We start from the raw sequence: 23,283 nt of genomic DNA, 5'->3' as shown, positions 1-23,283 counted from the left end.
GAGAGAGAGAGAGAGAGAGAGAGAGAGAGAGAGAGGGAGAGAGAGAGAGAGGGAGAAAATATGAATGAGTATATCTTGGATTTATAGCTAGAAATGACGTAAAGAAATTAAGTCCAAATCTCTGATATTCCTGATTTTTCTAACCAGGAAACTGAGTCCCAGAGAAAGGCAAAGACTTGCTAATAGCCTCACAGCATAGTAAGCAACAGGGATAGGATTTGAATCCAGCATGCTTTCGCTTTCCTGCAGTAGACAAATTCCTTCCACTATTACACTCATAGCTAATGAGTCAGCTATTATACAAAGAACACTCAGCCAGTTAGTTGTACTTAAAAAAATAATTACTCAAATCATTGACTGGTTTGGGAGAAGCCTGCTGTGGTTTTTTTCCCCCCTGGAATTAAATATTTTATTTTCCTGGAGATTGGTATTCTTGTTAGCCATTCATTACTCTGCAGGTGACTTTTTCTGGCCATGCTGTGTTCATCATATTTACCTCAGAAACAATTTGTCAAGATTAAGTGTAAAAAGTTTTTATAAAAAGATTTGGGAAGATATTAAAGGGATATGATTTTGGAAAGAAATAGCCTGCTGATTCGCTCTATGAATGCTAGTGGTAGGACAGATGGTATCTCCTCCTTCTCCCCATTTTCCATAGCCCTTTCATAGGCCCATAATAATGTGCTTTTTACCACTACATTTTTCTCCCTCAGTCAAGTTTCATCATAGGCTACAAAATGGGAGGTTATTAAAAAAATCACTCATAAATTTACAATATTCATGTCATCTTTTCTATTTATTAAATTTATTAATAGTGAAGGAAATTGTGGCTCTGGAGCTAAATAGTGCTTTCTTTTAAAAAACTTAATTTTAAAAAACATTTCCTTTATTGGAAATAAAAATAGTTAAACATAGCTTACTCATATAGCATCTGCCTGGACACCTATAGTACCTTTTATAAGGTAAATAGACCTCTCAGTTGAGGCAGTGGATATTACATTCTTTTTCCACTAGAACCATGATTTTCATAGCAGTTAACCGGAACTTGACTGCCTTTTGGTTTGTTTTCATTTGTGGTGTCAATTGACATATTTGATCACCATATACTTAGTAGTAGTAGGATTTGTGGTTATAAATGCAGTTATTTGTGTTTAGCCAGTCTGAGTTGCTTGTTTCAGTATTCACAATTATTTTTAGATATTACATTTTTATACTAATGGTTTTTGTCATAGCTTTAATCAATTTGATTTCATAGGGCTTTGTACTCTTATTATGCACCTACCACATTCAAGTTCTCTTCATATTTAATGATTTTTTTCGTCCCTTTTGAATTACTGCATTGCTGAAAATTGTTTGAAGGTAGGAGCTTACTGTCTTAAGATACTGTTTCCTTCCTCTGTCTCCCCCTACCTTCCTTCTAGTCACCAAGGTTTATGACCTCAGAGTTATCATCTCTCTTCCTCATTCCACATCCTCGCCATTGCTTAGTAATCTTTAATTTCTCTCTTTCACAACATCATTCAAATTTTAAATCCAGCTCCTCCTTTCCACTCTCACTACTATCTCTTTTTTGCAGGCAGCACCTTCATCTCTTGCCCTCTTTGCTTTTTCAGAGGTTAGCCCCAATACCTTCAATGCAATATCATTCTTGGAATGCCACATTCCCTTCAAAACTCACCTCGAGTATCATCTTCAAGGAGAGAAGGAGGGAAATGAGTATACATACAGCTCATGCTCTAATATTGTCTCTAATCTTCACAACAATCTTGGGTAGATTTTATTATTATCTATTTTACAGTTCAGGAAACTGAGGCAGAGAGAGGTTAAATGCCTTGCTCCAGTGACAGCCAACTAGTAAATATTTGAGACTAGATCGAGGCTCAGATCTGTATCTAGTTGTTTTCAGTGCTTTACTGATTCTTGATCAAAGCAAGTCATCTTTCACTTAATTTCCTTCATGAGTTTTTTTATTGTATGTGGGATACATTTCTTTTCAAATTTCCAATATAACCTGTTACAGACCATTTATTATCAGGGGAAGGGAGATTGGAGAGAGGGAGAGAATCTGAATTGCAGAATGTCATAAAAGAATTGTAAAAAATTATTTCTACATGTAATTTAAAAAAATTTACTAATTCTTCTAGTTGTTAATTCCTTTCACCCCACCCCCCAGTCAAATTATTGTGTGTTTATTTTTTATGTATCCCATATTTACCTGTCTGTGAATTCACTTTTCCCCTAGTAGAATAGAAATCCTTTGAGAGTGGGGGCAATCTCTTTAATATTTATATATAGCCCAGATCCACCTTTCCCCATTTTTTTTTTAAACCCTTACCTTCCGTCTTGGAGTCAATACTGTGTATGGGCTCCAAGGCAGAAGAGTGGTAAGGGTAGGCAATGGGGGTCAAGTGACTTGCCCAGGGTCACACAGCTGGGAAGTGTCTGAGGCCAGATTTGAACCTAGGACCTCCCATCTCTAGGCTTGGCTCTCAATCCACTGAGCTACCCAGCTGCCCCCCACCTTTCCCCATTTTTATCAAACCTCCCACCCCATCCCTGAAAACTTACCCAAAAGAAGGGTGTAAACACCAGCTATATTCTCATATGAATACATTAAGGAGAGAGATCTGTTGCTTCATTCCCCAAAGTAAATTAAATTATTTGCTTAAAGGCCACAAGACAATATACTGTTTTATAAGATGCCAGTAAATTCCTGAACATCCTTTCTCGAATTAAGAGTCTGTCAACGTGTCTTGGTAAAAGCAGTTTCCAGAAGGGATAATTCATTGAGAGGCAGGGAAGGCAATCTAGGATAACCTTTGTTTTTAATTAAATTGGGGATTGAAGAGCCAACACAAAAAATTTGTCTCACTTCCATTGTTGAAAGTGAAGGTGGTTGAAGTTCTATTCCAATAATCACTCCATAGCATGTGAAAAACATAAATCCTTCCCAGATTTATACTTTCCGAGGTTGTAGCCATTAAATGCATGACATCAAACTCTTCTATGATGTATCTTCGTCATTAAGAAATGCTTACTGAATGCTCAATGTTTAGCATTCTATTTGGCCCTTAAGAAGGAATGAATCAAAGCAAGTACTTGCTGTACTTTCCAGTAGTAGAGATTGCTATGACTGACATAATGAAGAAAAGCAATAAAATAATTTAACAAGTAGGCAAAAACATTCTTGTAGTAGAGTGCAAAATCTAGAAAATAGAATGCCTATAAACTATTAGAAATATATTATTTGGCCACTTTTCTTCTCTTTTGATTATGTTTAAATGTCATCATGAGTTCAGGTAGGGAAATTGAGGGACTTTTCTGAAGTGTTATGATTACAGTTTGTGCCACACTGTTTTTGTATTTTATTATATGCTATGTTGTTTTTTAATAATAAACCTATTGGTTTTAGAGATGCAAGGATAGTTATGTAATATTCACTTACATCCCCAAATTTTTTGAAGATATGAACCTGCCTAGAATATTTTGCCTTGCATATTATTGGAGATAAGAAAAAGATCATCAGTATTAACTGTATGTATCTAGGTAAATTGAATAGTTAAAATATTCTTAACATGTGTTCTAGGTACCAAATCTTGTCCCTGTTTTGATGTTCAAACTTGGAAGACCACTGGAACCTATTTTGTATAATGACATTTTATATACTCTCCCTACTTTGGGAGTACATAAGGTTAGTATATTAACAGAATTACCTTTTCTAAAAATGTTTCCCACTGTTAGGGAAAAAATATTCATACAGGCAAAGATTTTCTTGAAGATATTGGAATGACTTGCCTAGAGTCACATAGCTAGTGAATGTTTGAGGACTAGATTTAATCTTAGTCTTCCTGACTCCAAGCTCTGTACTACTTTATCCAGATAGACAATATTATATATTCATATGATAATAGAATACCATAATATAGTAATACAACATAACACAAAATAAAGACATCAAAATTACTTAATAATTATAAATTAATATCTTTTTATTTTACAAAATATAATACAAACAATACAAATTATAAAATTACAATTTGTATATGTATTATATGTAATATATTTATATTTAATATATGGCTTTTATATATATTCAACTTTAATATATGGCTTTTATATATATTCAACTTAATAATTCATATACTATTTGCAAAGCACTTTGGAAATCTTAAAGCTCTATTTTATGTGATGGTTACTTTAAAGTTATTAGTCTGAGAATTGTCCCAGACGTTCCTTCCATATTTTCCAGGTTTGTGTTGCACAAATACTGCGAGTGATCCAGGTTCTGGGAAACACTCCACAACTTAGAGCTGTCACTTTACGCTTAATGACATCTTTGTGGGAGAAACAGGTGAGTCGCAGCTAAGTTGTTATGCAAGTTTTTTGTTTCAGAAATGGAATGTTTTGCCACTCTAAATTATTATTCAAATTAGTCTTAAAATATTTTATTAAGCTTTTTTATTTTGCCCAGGCATTAGGAATACATAGACAAAAGGGAAACAGTCCCTGCTCTCAGAGGGCTTACATTGTCATCCTCTAGCAAAGTAAATTTAGAAACATCTGTTAGATAGCAACTATGATAACCAGGATAAAATAGGGTCATAAATATCCAGAAAAAAGAATGCCCAGGAAGGTAGAGGAGTCGAATATTTCAAATGCTACCCCCAAGGTCACGGAGGATGAGGCCAGAAAAAAAGACCATTAAATTTTGTTATTAAGAGTAATTTTTGGGGTGATACCTTTTCTTTTTAAACCCATAACTTCTGTGTATTGGCTCCTAGGTGGAAGAGTGGTAAGGGTGGGCAATTGGGGTCAAGTGACTTGCCCAGGGTCACACAGCTGGGAAGTGTCTGAGGCCGGCTTTGAACCTAAGACCTCCTGTCTCTAGGCCTGACTCTCAATTCACTGAGCTACCCCAGCTGCCCCTGGTGATACCTTTTTTAGAGTGATGAATCAAAATCATTTTGGCTAGAAATTGAAAAGTGAGTGAGAAGAAGTGGAGAGAGTGAATGTGTAACTTTTTCTAGAAGTTTGAGAAAGGGAAGAGAATTCAGGATTATAACTTGATGACATGGAAAGTTTTTTTTTTTTAAGAATGGTGGAGGCTTGGGCATGCTCTTTGTCAGCAGTAAAAGGGGGTAAGTAGAGAAAGAGAGAGAGAGAGAGAGAGAGAGAGAGAGAGAGAGAGAGAGAGAGACTGACTCTCTAAGAAGGGGTGTTTCAGATGAGGAGAGATGAGGAATCCTCTGGCAAATAGTCTTAATTTTAAAAATTATATTCAAATTTGAGAAAAGATTCTCAGTTGAATAGTGCCTGAGGCTCAAAGAGAGAACTCTGAGCTTTGGAACAACTTTTTGTAGATGGCATAAAAAATCAGTATTGTTCATGTTCATTCATGTCTGATTCTTTGTGATCCCATTTGGAGTTTTCTTGGCAAAAAATATTGAAGTGGTTTGACATATCCTTCTCCACTTGAGGAAACAGAGGATCCAAGATGATGAATTGACTCCCCCAGGGTCACACAGCTACTAAGTGTCTGAGACTGGATTTTAACTTAGTTTTTCCTTTTCCATTCTACCACCCAACTACCCCAGAGAATCCGTGAGGGAAGAGTTAAAGGTTTTCCTTGTAGTATGAGCCCAGTTGGTGTTGGACAACACGTTGAGAGTGGACCCAACCATTTTGTTTGTAGGGTTTTCCCTCGCTTTCTGCAGGAGCATGTGAATAGGAGTTTTGAGTCAGATAATGATAATAATCTTGTTGTTTAACCAGACATGAATGTAGAGAGATCAGGGCTAAACCAGACAACATTAAAGAACAGTTTGCAGTTGAAATTGTTCTCTATGGCTTCTAGACTGAGAGGAAAGGAAAGTGAAAGCAGAGCATGTTTTCTGGACTCTAGAGGTACTTAGTAGTTGATGGATTAAAGGTCATAGTGAGGATAGTGAATAGTTTAGGGAGAGCTAAGGCATAAGGAGAGATGGAATGGTTGATGATTATGTTCAGTTAAACTTTTTTGCCCTACCACCCCCTTTCCAGAAAAAATTTTAATTAGCCCCCTGGAAATTAATTTTTAAAAAATTTTAATAGCAATTAATAGGAAAGATAAATGCACCTGTGGCCATCACTACCTTCCTCGATTGCTGCAGCACCCACCAGGGGGCAATAGCGCCCACTTTGGGAATCACTGAGTTAGAGGAATATTATAGGTTTTGATAATAGAAGTGGAATTCTTTTGGGAGATCATTAGATCTAAGTAATCCTCATCTTTATGTGTGGCTGAGGTGAAGGGTAAGTTATGGTTCTTGGTAATGGTTATGGGATATGAGGAGACCAAGACATTTTGATGCTGAGGATCTTGAGAAACTATCCCATAGATATTAAAATCCATTACTATAATGGAAGGAGTTGGGGAAGAGAACATAGTGAGCCAGGTATTGAGTTCATTGAGAAATAAGGGGAAATGGCCTGAGGATGGGACTTGGTGATAAATTTGATTGAATGAACATCAAAGAAGAATGCAGCTATTAAATTATGGTGGCAAATATTTGTCATTGATGAGCAAAGAATATTCCAGATTCCCAATCATGACTAGTCTGATCAGGGTTAGTTCCCCCATGGATGCAATGCCATATTTGGGAATCTAATTCTCTGTGGGTACTAGAAGAGGAATGATTTCACAATAGTGAAAGATTTCTAATGAAGGAGCATTTGTTAAAAGCAAGAGGATATAATCACAGCAAAGCTTTCTTCTGAATTCATTTGAAGAAATATATTTTTTAATGCCTATAATTGTGAATTTGGGGAGAAATTTATAGCTGTATGAAGTTTGATAATGGTCATTTACAATCTGATTTGAAAAGTAAATCTTTTTAATAAATGTAATTCTTCATAGGATCGAGTGTACCCAGAACTGCAGCGGTTCATGGCATTGTCTGATGTCCCGTCTTTATCTGTGGGCAAAGAGATACAGTGGGAGAAGCTGATTGCCAAAGCAGCCTCCATCAGGGACATATGCAGACAAAGGTAATATGGAGTGTCCATCCAAGTGTGTATTCTTGTACAAATTTATACACAGTTCTGGTTTTAGTTTCTTGGTGGTAGGAATCCTAGACTCTTGGAATCTCTGTTGAAGTAGACATAGATCACTTAGCCCAGAGGTTGTTTACTTTGGTTCCATGAATTAAAAAAAAATACTTTGAGTACTGTATTCAAATATTATTTTTTCCTTTTCCATCCTATGTATTTCATTTTATTCATTTAAAATATGGTATTCTCAAAAAAGATACATAGGCTTCACCTCATTCTAAAAGGAGTATAAGAACCCTTGATTTAATCTAAAAAATAGCCTGCTTTGAAAGACATCGAAGCAGGGAGAACTCACTATTTACTCAAGTACCCTATTCTACTCAGATAGACATAATTATTAGGACCTTTTTCATATTGTACCTAAATTTTGTGAGATTCATATTGCAGAGAGGGGTTCAAGTTGCATAGGGGGTTCAGGCTACATCACAGAATTCCAGAGGACCCCCCAGAACTCTCAAGGGGGCAGTTAAAGGCAGTTGGAGCCCTGGGATGGGAAGGCAGGTCTCTCTGCTTGCTGGTCCTGAGTCCTGAGTCTTGGGGCTTGGGTCTTGAATCTGAGGAGAGCCATTTAGTTCCTAACTGCCAAGCTGCTTGACTTTGCTTAGACATTCAAACAACATCACAGTCTACTTTAGTTTAGTTATCTCGATATAGAAGAAGAATATTTATAGGTTAGAAAGCAGATTAGCCATTCAGGATACCTATCCCCCTTTGGGGGAGGGGCTGCTTTGACATCACTCTTTGAGGGTTTCCCTGACCTTATTTATCTATCTCCCATCCTTTCCATTCCCACCTATCATTTAACCTTTTATCAGTCAGGAGCAGTGCCTAGTTATATATTTTGGGATATGCTCACAACCTCCTCAAGTCGAGTTCCTGGAGTAAGTCCTATCCTCTGTGCCTGTGAGCTTCATAGACATCAAGCTTCTCCAATATGATCCTGTAGGGAAATAATTTAGAGAAAGTTATCATCTTTAGGAGTTTAGCCTTTCCTAACTTACTGTCTTGGCCCAGGAGTTAACAAGTCTGTATACCATTATCATACTGTAACTGACTTTCCAACTGCCTAGTGGGAGGGGGGAAGTGAAGGAGCACTTTGACAAGATCCTGCCCCTCCTTTCCAGTCAAGCCTGCTTGTGGGTTCCTGAGTCCCTCCATTGACCAAAGGATTAGGGAGATTTGATTGCTACAGAAACCTGTCATCTGACAACTTCCCAAATACAACAATTTGCATCCTATTTCTATTTTTTTCCCCTCTTTAATAAGATAAATCTAAAACCTCTCCTATACAACTGTTCAAGACTTTAAATACAACTATCACATGTTTTTAAATTTTCTTATTACAGTTTAATTATAATATATGTGTGTATATATGTATATATATTTATGTATAAATATATAACACAAATATAATCATGGCATATATTATTATATTATTTACATAATATTTTTGTCTATATTTTTTATAGTATAACTCTCACTTTTAAGAAATCCTAGAACATGATCTTGAGGTTCTTTAACATTTTGGTTACCTTGCTCTGGACCCTATTCAGTTTATTCATATCCTTTCTAAAACTTGGCACCCAGAACTAAGCACAGTACCACTCCAAGTGTGGTCTGACCACAGGGATTATCACCTTCCCAGTCCTGAATGTGAGGCCTCCCTTAATGCAGCCAATGATCACATTAGCTTTTTGGCTTCATTCACTAGTGAAGTGACCAGAATCATGACTAGAGTCATGGAGGTTACATTACCCTGACCTCTTCCCTCTTGCCTCCCCAGATATTTTTCACATGAACTATTGTCTATTTTTCCTTTTTCCTAGTTTGTATCACTTAATTAGATTTGTGTGTGTGTGTGTGTGTGTGTGTGTGTGTGTGTGTCTTTCCCCCCCCCCCCCCCCCAGCTCAACTATTAAGACTTTACATTTGTTCTTCTGGAATTTCCTTTCTTATTTCAGCCTGGTATTCTAAAGGAAGATTTTTTTTTTTCCCCATCCTGACTCTTGTCATCAGTTTGTTAGCTACTCCTATTTAGCCTGGTGTCATCTCTACATTGCATTAGCATGTATTCCTAGTCATTAGAATGAGGGACAGTGTGATGGAATGGCTAGAAAGCTGACCTGATAGTCAGGATGACCTGACTTCCAGTATAGTATCTGATGTGTCTTGGCTATGTGACCATTGGCAAATTACTTTTGTAAAAATAATTTTCTCAGAACAACTGCTCATTGGTTGGAGTTTCCTTATTGGGGAGAACCTTATGCTAATGAAATTACAGGTTTTAACACTCACTCTTCCTCTCCCTCTCTTCCCTAGGCCAAACACTATAAAACAACCTAACCTCCTAATATTTATCCAGCACTTAAACAATTTGCAAAGCAATGCATGTAAATTATTTCTTTTAATCTTTTTAATAAATCCTGACAAAATAGTGATTGTAGATATTATCTCCATTTTGCAGTTAGACAAACTTGACTCAAGGTAAGTGACTTGCCAAAGATCACACAGTTAATAAATTTCCACTTTAGATGTGAATCCATATCTCTCTTGATTCCAAGTCCAAATTTCTTCCCAAAATAGCATGACACCTCTCTTACCATCTCTGTTATAAGCAGCACAGAGTTAAAGATATTGGGGCATTTTGTTAGAGTTTTCCTTTCATAGTAACATTGAACCATTAATGATTGCACTTTGGGCCCAATACTTCAACTGGTTTAAAATACACCTAAATTATCTATTATCTAACCTACGTTTCTTCATCTTTTTCAGAAAAATAACATGAGACTTTGTATAATGCCTTACTTAAATTTTGGTCAGCGAAATCTCTACCATTCTCCTGATAATGTAACCACATTTTAAAAAAAGTCAGGATTCATTATGAAGCCATAATAACTTTTATGAGTATTGCTTCATTTTTGAGGTATTGATTGTACCCTTGCCAAAGTGAGTCCTGGAATTTTGCCAGAAATCAAAGTCAAGCCAATTGACCACAATTCGCTGACCCTATTCTTTTCTCTCTTAGGAATTTGAGACATTTGATTTACCTTAATCCTGTTGTTTTCTTTGATCTTTTAAATATCAGTGATAGTGATTTTTTAATCATATCTGCCACCATACTTAACAATATTTTGCTAGTGTTTGAGGAGTCATTGTTTTAATCATTTGCAAAAAAAAAATCTGAGGAGATTATTTTCAGTTTGTAAATGCTGGCCTTTATTTGTTTCTGTGGTTATGTATAAGTCTCAGTTAATATTTCTTATAGCTTTTTGATGAAATTTTCTGCATACACATGTTTGTAGAACATAAAATGCAAAATTGATTATTCTTATTTTTTCTAACTCAGAACCTTGAAACTATGGAGTTAGCCTATAGTCACTAATCATTTTACTCAATCTACCTTAAAGTCTTTATTACCTAAGTATTTGTAATTATAGATATTTTTAATAGGGAAAGAAGTTGTTTTCAGCTTAATAACTAAGAAGAAAATGGCCTAAAATTTATATTGATACACTGTGCTTTTAAAAACTACACAGAGGAATCAGTGAGATGACTGCTCTTCTCTATAACTAAATAAAGTATGAGTGGTTGACATCCATTCCTTCTTCCCTCCCATAATAAAATTACAGTTAGTGACATTCCATTTTTCAACAGCTTATTTTCTTTCTTGTGCTGTTAAAAGTATGTAGGGGGAGAATAAATTAGATACTATTTAAAACTAATTATAGTTCTATAATTTAATAGTCTGCTATCATGAATGTTTGTAAATTCCTGTAACTGAGGTAGCACAAGACCTGGCAGTGGTATGTGCTGCAAGATCACATGAATATTTCGTCTTCCTCCAGATGCTCCCCTCCCACCAAAAAACAAACAAACAGGAAATTGATTTTGATTAAAAAAGTCAAAGAAGGTAAAAAGGCATAGCTTTACCTACTCTGGTCCCATTTTCCTCTCTCATTTAAGCCTTTTGTCTGAATTAACTGGATTCTAAAATTGCCTTTTCTTCTTTGTAAAATATTTTCACAGAAAGTCAGTGTGAAAAATTAGGGATGATACCAGGTAGGATGTCAATAGAAAAAGTGTCTGTGGTAGTTTTTAGGAAGGGCAAAGTTTATTAATTACAGATGTGTTGAAGCAATCTTAGTAGCATAGGTCTATGTTGTTATATGCAGAGGGGTTGAACGTATTAACACTGATTTGTTTTTCCTTTTTCCCCCATGATTTTTCAATAGACCATACCAGCATGGGGCAGATATGTTGGCAGCTATTTCACAGGTGTTGAATGAATGTACCAAGCCTGATCAAGCTACTCCAGCAGCCTTAGTATTACAAGGTCTTCATGCACTCTGTCAAGCTGAGGTAGGCGTCATTTGGTTGTTTTAGAGAACTTTGTGAAAAGAGCGTCTGGGGAGAGGGGAGCTCAGGGTCCAAATAGTCACACAGAATGAAGTTTCTTATGATACCCTTTTAGAAAGCTGAACAAACCTACTTCACAGGACTTTCTAGTAGATAATTGAGAAAATGGAATCATTTATTAATAATCATATCATGATTAGGTTTTTCAGATAATCTGTGTATAATTTCATTTTTGCTTCATAAGAGCCTTACAAGGTAATTACTTCAGGTATGATTATCTCTAGTATATTCCCAAAGATAGGACAACTAGAGCTTAAAGAGTTCAAGTGACTTCCCCTCCTATAGCAAGTAAGTATGCAGTACTTAAATATGTCTTCCTGACTGTGAATAAAGCACTTCATCTATGCTTTCTTTTGACATGCCTTTTCTTCAAGCTTTCAAATTTTGCGCACCTTAAAGACCCAAAAGTATCTTGACAAACTTCATCTCTCCCCCTTATTGTTCCTTCTTTGATCTTTTTGTAAGGCTATAAAGGCAAATTTCTTTTGAGAGTATTTTTAATGAATTCACTTGAGACAGTGTTTCTACAAAGGATAGATTTTAGTGATCAGTAGAAAGGAAATGTGGATTGCCACAAAATGCCAGGGTCATTTTTGTAGCCTGGAAAATTATTAATGGCTAGAAGATAGGTAGAGTACTTACACCTTTTTAGAGATGTGATGTGAAACAAATGAATCAGTGTTGGACTTGTGTTTTTAAATCATATTCTAAAATTTTATTGTCTGGATCCCTATTCAGATCTTTTCTAGCCATTACAAATGGCAAATATAATCTCTCCTATTTATGCTGAATGCAGGGAATCACAATCAAAGCTTTTAAATTTTATACATTGATTTTAAAAAAAGTATTTGATACTTTATGATATTCATTGACTCTTGGAAATTATCATGTAGCTTGAGTACCTCTAAATAGTCACTGAAATTCTAATGCTTTTCTTTAATTATATGACTGATTATAATAATGGGTGATGTTGCCATCATTAGTAGAGTTTAATAGTGATGTATATAATATGATCACATTCATTCATTTATTTATTCAGCCTGAATACTGGAGGAGAACCAAAGTTTAGATAAGATTTTTTTCCCTCAGAGCCTAATTCTATTTCCTCTTACGTGAAGAAATGATGAGGTTTTCAGTGGCTTGTCAGCAGATATATGTGGAAACCCTTCTAAAGTGGAAGAATGTTTAACATCAACTATTGATGGACTATGTTACCATCAGTTGAGGTGATGGACTTGAGGCTTGTTTGAGGCACATTAAATTAGTGGAACCTCCTTTGGTGATTTTTTTCAATCAGACCTCAGAAAGACTCTGCTGAAGCACAGAGGGATTGTTATCTGCATTGATGAGGGATATACATGGAGTATATACAAGTATACACATTTAGAAAATTATGAATCTTTGAAGAACTTTGAAATATAGAGATGGAAAAAATACTATGAAATTTAAGGAGTGTTGTTATGGAACAGAAGGAAGCCTATGAAGTTACAAGTTGGAGATGTGGCATTTAAAGAATGAAGACTCAAAAAAAGATGATGAATGAAAGATCAGAAAGGTATCTACCCAAAGATAAGGCAGCATATATAGTAAGCATTGACCAAAAAACAGATAAAACTCCTCCAAAATATCTGATGAGAAAATTACTTTACAGAAAAGAAAAGAATCTACAATAATACGAATAAATATTGAGGATTAAAAATCTAAAGTGGTGACATTAGAAAGAAAAACCAATAAAAGCCATCAGCAATGCTTCAAAAAAATGCAGACATATTTATTGTAAGAATTGTCGTTGTGGTTTACAATTAAGGAAATTTTTTAGTTTGGCTTCAATAGAAAACGGCTGACAAGAGTGGAGAAAAAAGGTGATACAACTTAATAACTTGGAATTTTTGTGCACAATTTAAATAAGATATGTATTTACTGAGTTAAAATTGACCAGCTGTAAGACAAGACAGCAGAAATATAATAGATCCTAAAAATTTGAATATGTAACTGGAAAAATTTTGATGATCAGATCATGGATTTATAGATAAAAGGGACCTTAGAGGTTAACCAGTACCATAGGAAGTTGAGGTTCAAAGAGGTCAAATGTCTTGTTCTCTCACACATGTAATTAGTGCAAGTTAGGATTGTAATTAGTCCTTCACTTGCACCAAAATATGCTGCTACCTTTAGTGATCTTACCAACAAGTGTCAAGTTACTAGATGATAGAACTTGGAAAGCTAATCCAAAAGTTATTGCCTTCCCTGAAAAATGAAAGTGAAAACAGAGAATCTGAGCACTCTATTTTAGGAAAGCAGAGGACAAAATTTTCTACAATTACTGATTGAAAGAAATACACAAGAAATCAGTAGGGATTAACCTGAATTTCAGCTCTGCCAGGCACATTCTTATAGGTTTTCTGTTTGTTAGTGATATTAGAATTCGTTTTGCACTCAGCAAGAAAGAAAAATATTGTACATTGAAAATTGCAAGTTTGAATTGCACAAGGTATTTTAAACTACAGTGAGTTATTCTGTATAATACTGGAATCTGTGATTTCATTATGATAAAAGATAGTCATTTAAGACTTAACAAAAATTCCAGATACAGATATGCGAATCAGCAATGAAGAACTTCAGGTTGTTAAAACTCTTAAGTAAATTTTAAGTTGTGAATACACTCAATGGAATTTCATTTAAGTCTAGCAATTCAATAATAGGTTGGATTGGATTACCCATTTGGGAATTGACAAGAAGACTCTGGATGTTTTGATACTAAATACTATATACTACTCAATACTATCCTAATGTGATTATCTTTTAGTGAGAACAGTGCAACAATTACTTTGCCTAGGTTAATAAGTATGCAAATTTTGTGTAGATTAACAAATATATTGGGGGAACTAAGTGGTTCAGTGGATTGAGAGCCAGGCCTAGAGAGTGGAGGTTCTGAGTTCAAATTTGACCTCAATCTTCTAGCTGTATGAACCGTTGCCAAGTCACTTAACTCCCAGTACTGGTCTTCTGCCTGGGAACCATATATAATATTGTTTCTAAGACAGAAGGTAAGAGTTTAAAAAACAAAACAAATATATTGTAATATTTCATAAAGGTGGATATCAGTTGGAGAAAAGCTCAAAACATTTTCAGTAATGATTAAAAGACACAGATAGACTTAGTGTGCAATAAGTTTCCATTTAAAAGTGAAACATCTATGACTAGTATGAATTTAAAAGTTACTTTCATAGATACATATAATAACCCATCTAAACCTAATTCTCTTTTTGTCTCTTTCAGTGTTCTCCCAAAAGTTAGTCACATAGTATTCACCTAGTGCTTGAGTTCTTCCCAATTTCTTCCTGATATTAGAAGGGTACTTACTCATGGTACATTTTGTTCATCCATCTGTGCTCATTTTCTCTCTCTCCTCTCCCTCTCACTGTCTGTATGTCCCCCACTGCCCCCCCCCCCATTGTTATTCTTTGTTGGTTGCTGCTTTGTTAGATACTTGAACTTCCTTTCACACATCTTTTATTGCTCCTTTGAGTTTGTGTAATACTTATCTTGGATTCTTCAGAGGGAGGGGTATTTTAAGGCTTCCTGGCATAAGATAACACTGGTAAAATGTTTGTATTGAAAATATGAGCCCTTTACTGTTATCAGAAGTCTGGGTCAATTAATGTGCTTTGCAATTTCCCCAAAGCACCTGATGTTAAAGATTCTGTTTATTATAACATGCTCCAAGACATTGTAGAACTTCTTGGAATTGGTTTGTAATCTCTCAAGAGTTTGGCCTGTCCATCTGTATAGGAAAGCTCAAATGGATAAAATCAAGTATATAAGATTGATCATTACTTAATTTCATTTTTTATAAGGTGATTGATTTAAGAGGGAAACCAGGAATTATTTTTTAAAAGTAATTCACATATGTGGGGCTCAGGGGATACTTGAAAGCTTGCATCAGAAATGAAGAAAAAGAGAAGGGGGGGAAAAAGTGAAGAGTGAAGATGATCCCAGAACAGTACTTATTTTATATTGTACAGAGGGGAGGAATTAGAAAATTTTAAAAATGACATTATATAAAATGAAAACTTCATAAAAATGATCAGTAATAATAATTTTATTTAGTTTTTTAAAAATTTCTTTTCCATCTTAGAATCAGTATTGTATATTGGTTCCAAGGCAGAAGATTGGAAATGATTAGGCAATAAAGGTTAAGTAGCTTGTCTAGGCTCACATAGCTAGGAAGTGTCTAGACTCTAATGTCAAATCAGAACCCAGGACCTCCTGTCTGTCCTACTATCTCACCCCTCTACAACAACCTTTTATGTTTGTAAAACATTTTACATAGTTATTTCCTTTGTGAGGGAGGTGCTATTATTATACTTACCATTTAAAGATGAGGAAAGTAAGGCTCAGACAGGTTAGGCAAATTGTCCTTGATCAGATATAAGAGTCTGAGAGAGATTTTGAACTTTGGCATTTCTGATAACTATTTAGGAGTATATATATATATATTATATAAACTAGACAATTGTATTGTGACCTATTAGTATGTGAAAAGATTGATAGTTGATTAGTACTAATATACGTATATTATTACATACATTATATGTCATATCATATAATAAATTGTGATATATTATAGCATTACTATATAATATATTATGTAGACATATTTTATTTGAGTTATATATGATATTAATATATTATATATAATAAGATAATCTCTGCTCTTAAGAAAATAATATAATATGGCTATATGAATATGATAGAGGGGAAACACATAATCTGTGACTTGAAAGGGCCTTCGAATCCATATAGTACTTATACTTGTACCTTCCTAATCATCTTCTTTATGACTCCCTAACAAGTGGTTGTCAAACCTCTGATAGAACATCCTTAGTAAAAGAGAAACGAAATTGAATAGTTCTGATGTTCAATGTAAATGGATTTCAATTCTTATATAAAAGAAAGAAATCATTAAGAAACAAATTGAAAATATACTTTTATAGGATTTTGCCTGAGGGAAACACATAAAAAATATAGACATAAATATTTAAAATGAGTGGGTAGAATAAAATTCATTATATTTCAACAGAATGTAATATATCATGAATTGCACAAATGATAATGGGCAAAATTAAATTCAAATTGGAGACTATTAAAAGTTATCAGTGTAAATAAGAAATAAATATATCATCGAAAATGAAGGACATCAGTATTAAACATTTACTTATGTAACAATATATCAACTACATTCTAGAAAAAAGAATTGCTTGAATTTCAGAAATATATAAACAGAAAAGTAATAATAGCAAAAGAGGAGGCTTAAACCACCCATGTATTGTGACAAATCAAAGATTAAGAAAAACTAAGACTCAACAGAATGTTTAGTAAACTGACTTTAAGTATATGGTAAGAACTAAGCTAAAATAATTTGCAACCTACTTTTTATTTTTAAAAAATCTACTTTATATTACTTTACACATTATTTTATATTTTCCTTCATATTAACATTAACTTATTTATAAAGCAACTTTAGCATAGTAATATAATATAATCATATATAATAAAACAATATAAGATTAATCCTATAAAATATTAAAGCATGTTTTAGAGCATAATAAATGCAAATTCTGAAGTAAACACAATATAAACACCACTTTTGTAGACATATACTGCTACATACAGTCATCAGTAACCTTTTAGATGTTAGTATTGTCTCTCCAGGTATATATCACAATCCTATCATGCCTATATATCCTCTGTAACTCTTGTACATATCCTATCAAAACTTCTTCATTGCAGTTGACTATTACTGCGGGGTATCTTTCCATAATTCTCTTGACATAATATGTCTCCCACTGTATTACATGGATTATCCACCAGATTATTTTTTAATTTATATATAAGCACACACAACTCTGTCTGTATCTTTATATCTGTATTTCTACATTTTTTCTCAGAATTGCCTCCAGCATCCTTTATATCAGTTTCTCACTGGTCATTTGTTGCAACATGCAACAAATGTAGCCTACTGTTAACTGTACTCTTTTACACTGCCCTTTCAGTGATCATCTGCATTACTTCTTCAGAGAATGTCGATTTGTAGGCATGCATTTTCAGTGGGAAAATATTGGTATAAAAGAAATATTCATTTTCAGAAAGCCTGGGGCCATTATAAAAAATAAGCCATAGAGCTTACTATACTTTCCCTATTCAATTTTGGACCCATAGCATAATTAAAAAATAATAAAAAGATATATGATCAATAGATACAGAGCTAGATAGAGTCCTGAAATATAAAATGCTAAAATTGCTTTGGTCAAAGACCAAATTATACAAACAGTAAATATGATATTAAATATAAAAACAATTTTAATGAAACATATACATATTTATGGGTTTGAACTTTAGCAATTCAGAAGCAAATTTATATCTAAAATATTCTGCTAATGAGCAAGAAAGAAGATTAATGAATTGCAATCACAGTTTAAAAATTAGAAATTAAACAAATTAACATATGAAAGCAGCATCAAATAACAAACTTTCAAAAATGTGATATTAACAAGACTAAGCAACATTATTAATAAATATGTATCTGTTCCAAAATATTATTAATCGTTATATTTGTAATGATCATTCTGTTCTTTTAACTTTTTGTTGCATATCCAATGTTTTGGGTTTGGTTGAATAAGTTATGACATATAAATATCACAGTCATGATGAAATAAGGAATGACTAATGTCAACAATCTAAAGAAGTACAGAATTCATTTTGAGTGTTACGGAATGAAGAAAGCAGAACTAAAATAACAAAATATACTAACAAATCTCTCAGTGCTGAGGACAGTAAGAGCTTCAGTAAGATTCAATTAAATGCATAGAAAAAACTTGAAGGTTATGGAAAATTGGATTGTTTTGAATCTGTATTGCTATGGATCAAATGCATATCTGTTGTATGTTTTTGTGCTTTTAAACACTATCCAAATGACAAATTTATGATTATATTTTCATTTTTTATGGTACATACAATAAAAGATAAGCCACTTTATCTTTTGGGTTTTGCTTAATGTTTTATTTTTTTCCTAAGGGGAGATTCATTTGGAGGAGTATTCAGAAAGAATTTATTATTCACGAAGGCCACAAATAAACAAATAAATTAAAAAAAAACAACATATAGAAGAGTGGTAAGGGCTAGGCAATGGGGGATTAAGTGACTTGCCCAGGATAGAAAAAGTAATTTAAAAAGATGTGAGGAACTCAGGTAAGGCTTGTGAGGTAGTGAATTTTTCCACATAGTTACAGTGAAAGCAAAAATGTTGGGAGAAAGTATCAGAAGTTCTAATTTGGAGATAGACAATAGTTTTATTTAACTATAAATTTAAAATTAGGTAAAAAGTAATTGTAGATAACTCTGGAAATATAGTGTGCTGCCAGATATCAGAGGCCTTCAGTATTAGGAAAAAGTTTGAAATTTACCCCCCAAAATGAGGGGAGCCAATGCAGGTGTTTCAGAAAATGAGTGATTAGGTTTATCAAATTTATTACCAGATTTATTTAAATAAAAAATTTTAAGGTATTGTTAAAAATGATTGACTGGATGATATACAGAATGGAGACAGCAATTCAAGACTCTTAATTTGTTTGCTGACTGAGGAAAAAGAAAATGGTATTGATGTGAGAGATATGTAAAGATGAAATCTTCAGGACTTTGCCACTTTTTGAATGGTTGTCACTGTCAGAGGTCACTGACAGATTGCCCTCAGCTTGTAAATATGGAAATTCGAACTGGTGGATTCATTGATGGAAATACCCAAGTTGGAAGAAGGAGTAAATAATCATAACTACACTTTTGACCTTCCAGTAGAATGGATGTCCTGTAAATAGTTGGAAATGAGTGTCTAGTGTTTGTGTTGTTATTTCATTCGTGCCCAGCTCTTTCCAACTCCATTTGGAGTTTTTTTTTTTTTTTTTTTTTGATAAGAATGGTAGAGCAGTTTGCCATTTCTTTCTCCTTCTATTTGTTTCTGGAGTAGAAATCAAAATTATAGATTTTTATTTAAGAAGCATCTTCTTAGAGGTCATGGACAAAGGTATGAGACTGAATGATATTCCTATTTGATGATATATAAAGAGACACAAATAGTAAGGACTTAGAATATATGTATGAAGAGGTCAGGAAATAAAAAAAATACAGAAAAATCAGTCAGAAGTAAATGAATTAGGAGAACATATTCTTTTTGAAGCGAAGAGAAAGTAAAATCTAGGAGAATAATTACAATTTAGATAAGAATGTTAAGAACTTTAGAGATTAAATTAGATTTAGGCTGAAAAAACTACCATTGGATATGGTGATATGGAGCTTTGTATAAAAAAATTAGTATAAATTTGTATTGCCTCGTATAAAAAGTTTTAGTAGAGTAATGTGGGTGAAATTTTGTTGGCAATGGATTATGGAAGAGGAATAGTGTGTTACTGGAGATATTGGGTAGTGACAACTTTTTTCATTTTTAATAAGCTTAGCAGTAATTAATAGAATAATAGGAATAGCTGACTGGACTTAAAGACTTTGAGCTGATAAGAATGAGTATGGAGGAAAAACTTTCATGATGCACAAGAGGGAAGATGTGACTTTTGGAACAAAGTTCTAGTGAAAGCGAGAGAGGATGAATTTACACCTGTAAGGAAAACAATTAAAATTTGGCCACCACCCTTAGGATGTGTAATTTCTATGTAGGCACAGAGAAGGAACATAGAGATGGGTGATGGTGCTGGGAATTATTGAGGGATGGAAGCCTGGGGCCAAGGAAACCAAGTAATCTTGATCTTCTCAGTGACAAAAAATTAGATTGTCAGCTGCATCGAAGATTGGGAGGCAATTAGGAGGAAGAAAAGAGAGGGCAAGGTTTAAAACATTCCTTAAGGTAAGAAAAGAGTAGGCAGCTAATCAGAGAGGAAAGCAGAAAATTTACTAGGCTGCAATGGGGGCTAAACCAGTTTTTAATTGATCTTAGATTTTCATGACTTTCTTCAGTAACTAACACTCAGGAACTTTGGAGGAATAGTCCAAAAATTATGTGATAGATGATTTCTATAGATGAGAATTTGCAGGTCCAGATAGGCAGAGTATTTGCAGAACTAGTATAGCAAAGGATTTTAATTTTAGAGGTAATTAACCATGAAAATGCCAAGTTGATGGGTTGGGGCTCAGTAAGAAAGCACATCTAATTGGACTTGAGATGTTGGTAAGTATGAGAACTCTTAGGGAGAAGGATATTTTTTTGGTGAGATCATTGGTTTGGTGGAAGAATGTAAGGTTCTTTTTGGATGGTGTAACTTTACATTATAGGATCTTAAGATACTCCTTCCTTAAATCATAAGGTCTAATATGTGACCGTTCAATCATATACAGGACATTATTAGACCTAAGAAGTCAAGTTTTTAGGGTGATCATTAACACGAATATTTAAGTCCTTGGAGTATGTAACAGGGATAATACGGTGCTCATGTCTTAACTAAAGTGCAAAGAAATTGTAAAAATAATAATAAAACTATAAAAATAATGAACAGTGAATTGAGCTGTGTGTTTACAAAGTATCTTCAGTTTATATAAGTGAAGTGAAGTTCATAAGTGCACTTCTCTTCACGGCTAGGTGGAAGGACACTAAGGAGACTCTTACTATGCACAAATAAACTATTTATTTTTAATATAAGGATATAAAAGGTTAAAAAGGGATTTTAACTCTAAGGGATTCTAACTCCACCCAAATAAAACTCACTGTTTCCACAAGGAACCACTTCTCCTGTTTCCACAGGCTACACCGATCCTTCCTCATCTGACTAATCAAATTTTCCCTATTCTTCAATAAACTAACACTATTATCCTTATAAGAAATATATAATTCTTAGGGGGCAGCTGGGTAGCTCAGTGGATTGAGAGTCAGGCCTAGAGATGGGAGGTCTTAGGTTCAAATCCAGCCTCAGACACTTCCCAGCTATGTGACCCTGGGCAAGTCACTTGTCCCCCATTGCCCACCCTTACCACTCTTCCTCCTAGGAGCCAATACACAGAAGTTAAGGGTTAAAAAAAAAAAAAAAGAAATATATAATTCTTAACTTTGTCTCAAAATTATAAAAATAACAAAGGCTAGCTGACTGAGCCTCAGCAATAACCAAGTTTGGACACTGAGCCTTAACAGACTCAGTGTCCAAACCAAAGACTGGGCCTTTCTTTGGGCTTCTGAGAGATAAAACAATCTCCGAAATAGCAATAGACAGTCACTAGTGTTTCCCAAGTTGGGAAAGTAAATCACTTAGCTCCTTTAGGCTTTTTCCCTCTTTTCCTTTTACCTCCAGATAGTGAGGAGAGAGAGAGAGAAAAGATGCCACTTGCTCCCAGCACTTAGAGAGAAAGTAACTGCCAACTCCCTCAGAGCAACAGCTACACCCAGAAAGAGTAACTGCCACAGAAAAACCTTTACATTGTCAACATTTGAAACTGATACTTTGTCTCAGATCTGTTTCAAACTCCCAATTCTTTCTGAAGCCAGCCTCTCTACTTCTTATCTCTAAACTAATATAACAAGAATTAATTTCTAATATCATCCTTATAATTTCCCCCAAAGAGCATATGAAGAGATAAAAAATCTCTCCTGTATGCTTGCTATTCTATATAAAGCTATACCTAACCTTATTATTATTATATTTGGCCACCCCAAAATAATCTTAATCTTGCACTTCTCTTATCCTATTCTTATTGCTACACCTTATCTGTGCTAACCTGCACAAGGGATATAATTCAAAGAAAAGAAAATATCAATGAAAACATACTTGCCCAAATGCAAGTGCAAAACATGCCATTGTAGAAATGCAAAATGCAAACTTTTGAAAAAACGTTTGAAACAACAAAATACAGTTTCAAAAATATTTATACTTTCTTACTTCATTTTAGGTATTGAAAAATTCTTCAACGAAGCTTGATATATTTAAGAGAATATTGAAATAGTGATGTGATCTCTAACACTTGAGAGCATAGTCAGCTTTGGATAAAGATGGCTTTTCGGAGAGACTCATTCTTAACTTTTGTTGGGAGATTTTTCTCACTTGTCATTGCTATCCTCCCACCCCACCAACCTGTCAATGATAGCAGCTTATAGCAGAGATCCTTTCCCAGCAAGAGACACCATGAACTCAGAGAAGGCAGTCAACAAGCATTTATTTATTTATTATAAAACCTTTCCTTCTGTCTTAGAATCCTAGGCAGAAGAATGTCCATTTCCCATGAGCTCCAGTTGGTGGGCAGCGTAGTTTCAAGGGATTATTGCATTAGTAACTTTCAAAAAAGTGTTCTTGATCTCCTATCTATCCATCATGCTATTGCCTTAATAATTTTCCTTATGCAATGCCATTATAATTAGGGTTACTCCTTTCTGTCAGAAATGTTCTGTAGCTCCCCATTGTCTGCTGAATAAAATGTAAGCTACTGATCTTATCATTCAAGACTTCTAAGATTTTTCTTGACCCCCTTTTACTCCACCATCTAGTTCTAGAGTGCTTTCTTTCATGAAATCTGCACTAATCCTTTCTAGTTTTTCCTAAAACTTCTTACAGAATATTGATATTTTTCTTTGATTTGTGATAACATACATCTTTGTATAAAATTATTTTTTAAAAAATTTATCTTTATTTTATTCTAATAGCAAATTTATGCATGTTTTCTGAAGTTATATGATTCATATTGTCTCCTTCCCTTCTTCCCAATCCCCTTTCCCAGAATTGACAAGAATTCTAC

At 34.2% G+C, this 23,283-nt stretch overlaps 1 protein-coding gene across 3 annotated transcripts in view; it reads left to right on the top strand.

The window, feature by feature from the left end:
* FOCAD (focadhesin) overlaps positions 1-23,283 on the top strand; it is a 363,803-nt gene that overhangs the window by 155,094 nt on the left and 185,426 nt on the right. For 2 of the 3 annotated variants that reach the window (XM_044660684.1, XM_044660669.1), the window contains 4 exons: positions 3,587-3,691; positions 4,250-4,351; positions 6,896-7,026; positions 11,322-11,448. In XM_044660684.1, coding sequence (XP_044516619.1) covers positions 3,587-3,691; positions 4,250-4,351; positions 6,896-7,026; positions 11,322-11,448 — 465 coding nt within the window. The remainder of the gene's footprint in view (positions 1-3,586; positions 3,692-4,249; positions 4,352-6,895; positions 7,027-11,321; positions 11,449-23,283) is intronic. The other variant, XM_044660676.1, reaches the window with a different exon arrangement.

Source organism: Gracilinanus agilis, chromosome 1, assembly GCF_016433145.1.
Source record: "Gracilinanus agilis isolate LMUSP501 chromosome 1, AgileGrace, whole genome shotgun sequence".
Taxonomy (NCBI): Eukaryota; Metazoa; Chordata; class Mammalia; order Didelphimorphia; family Didelphidae; genus Gracilinanus; species Gracilinanus agilis.
The sequence above is the reverse complement of the archived record's forward strand: the minus strand, read 5'-3'. Positions and strand labels throughout refer to the sequence as shown.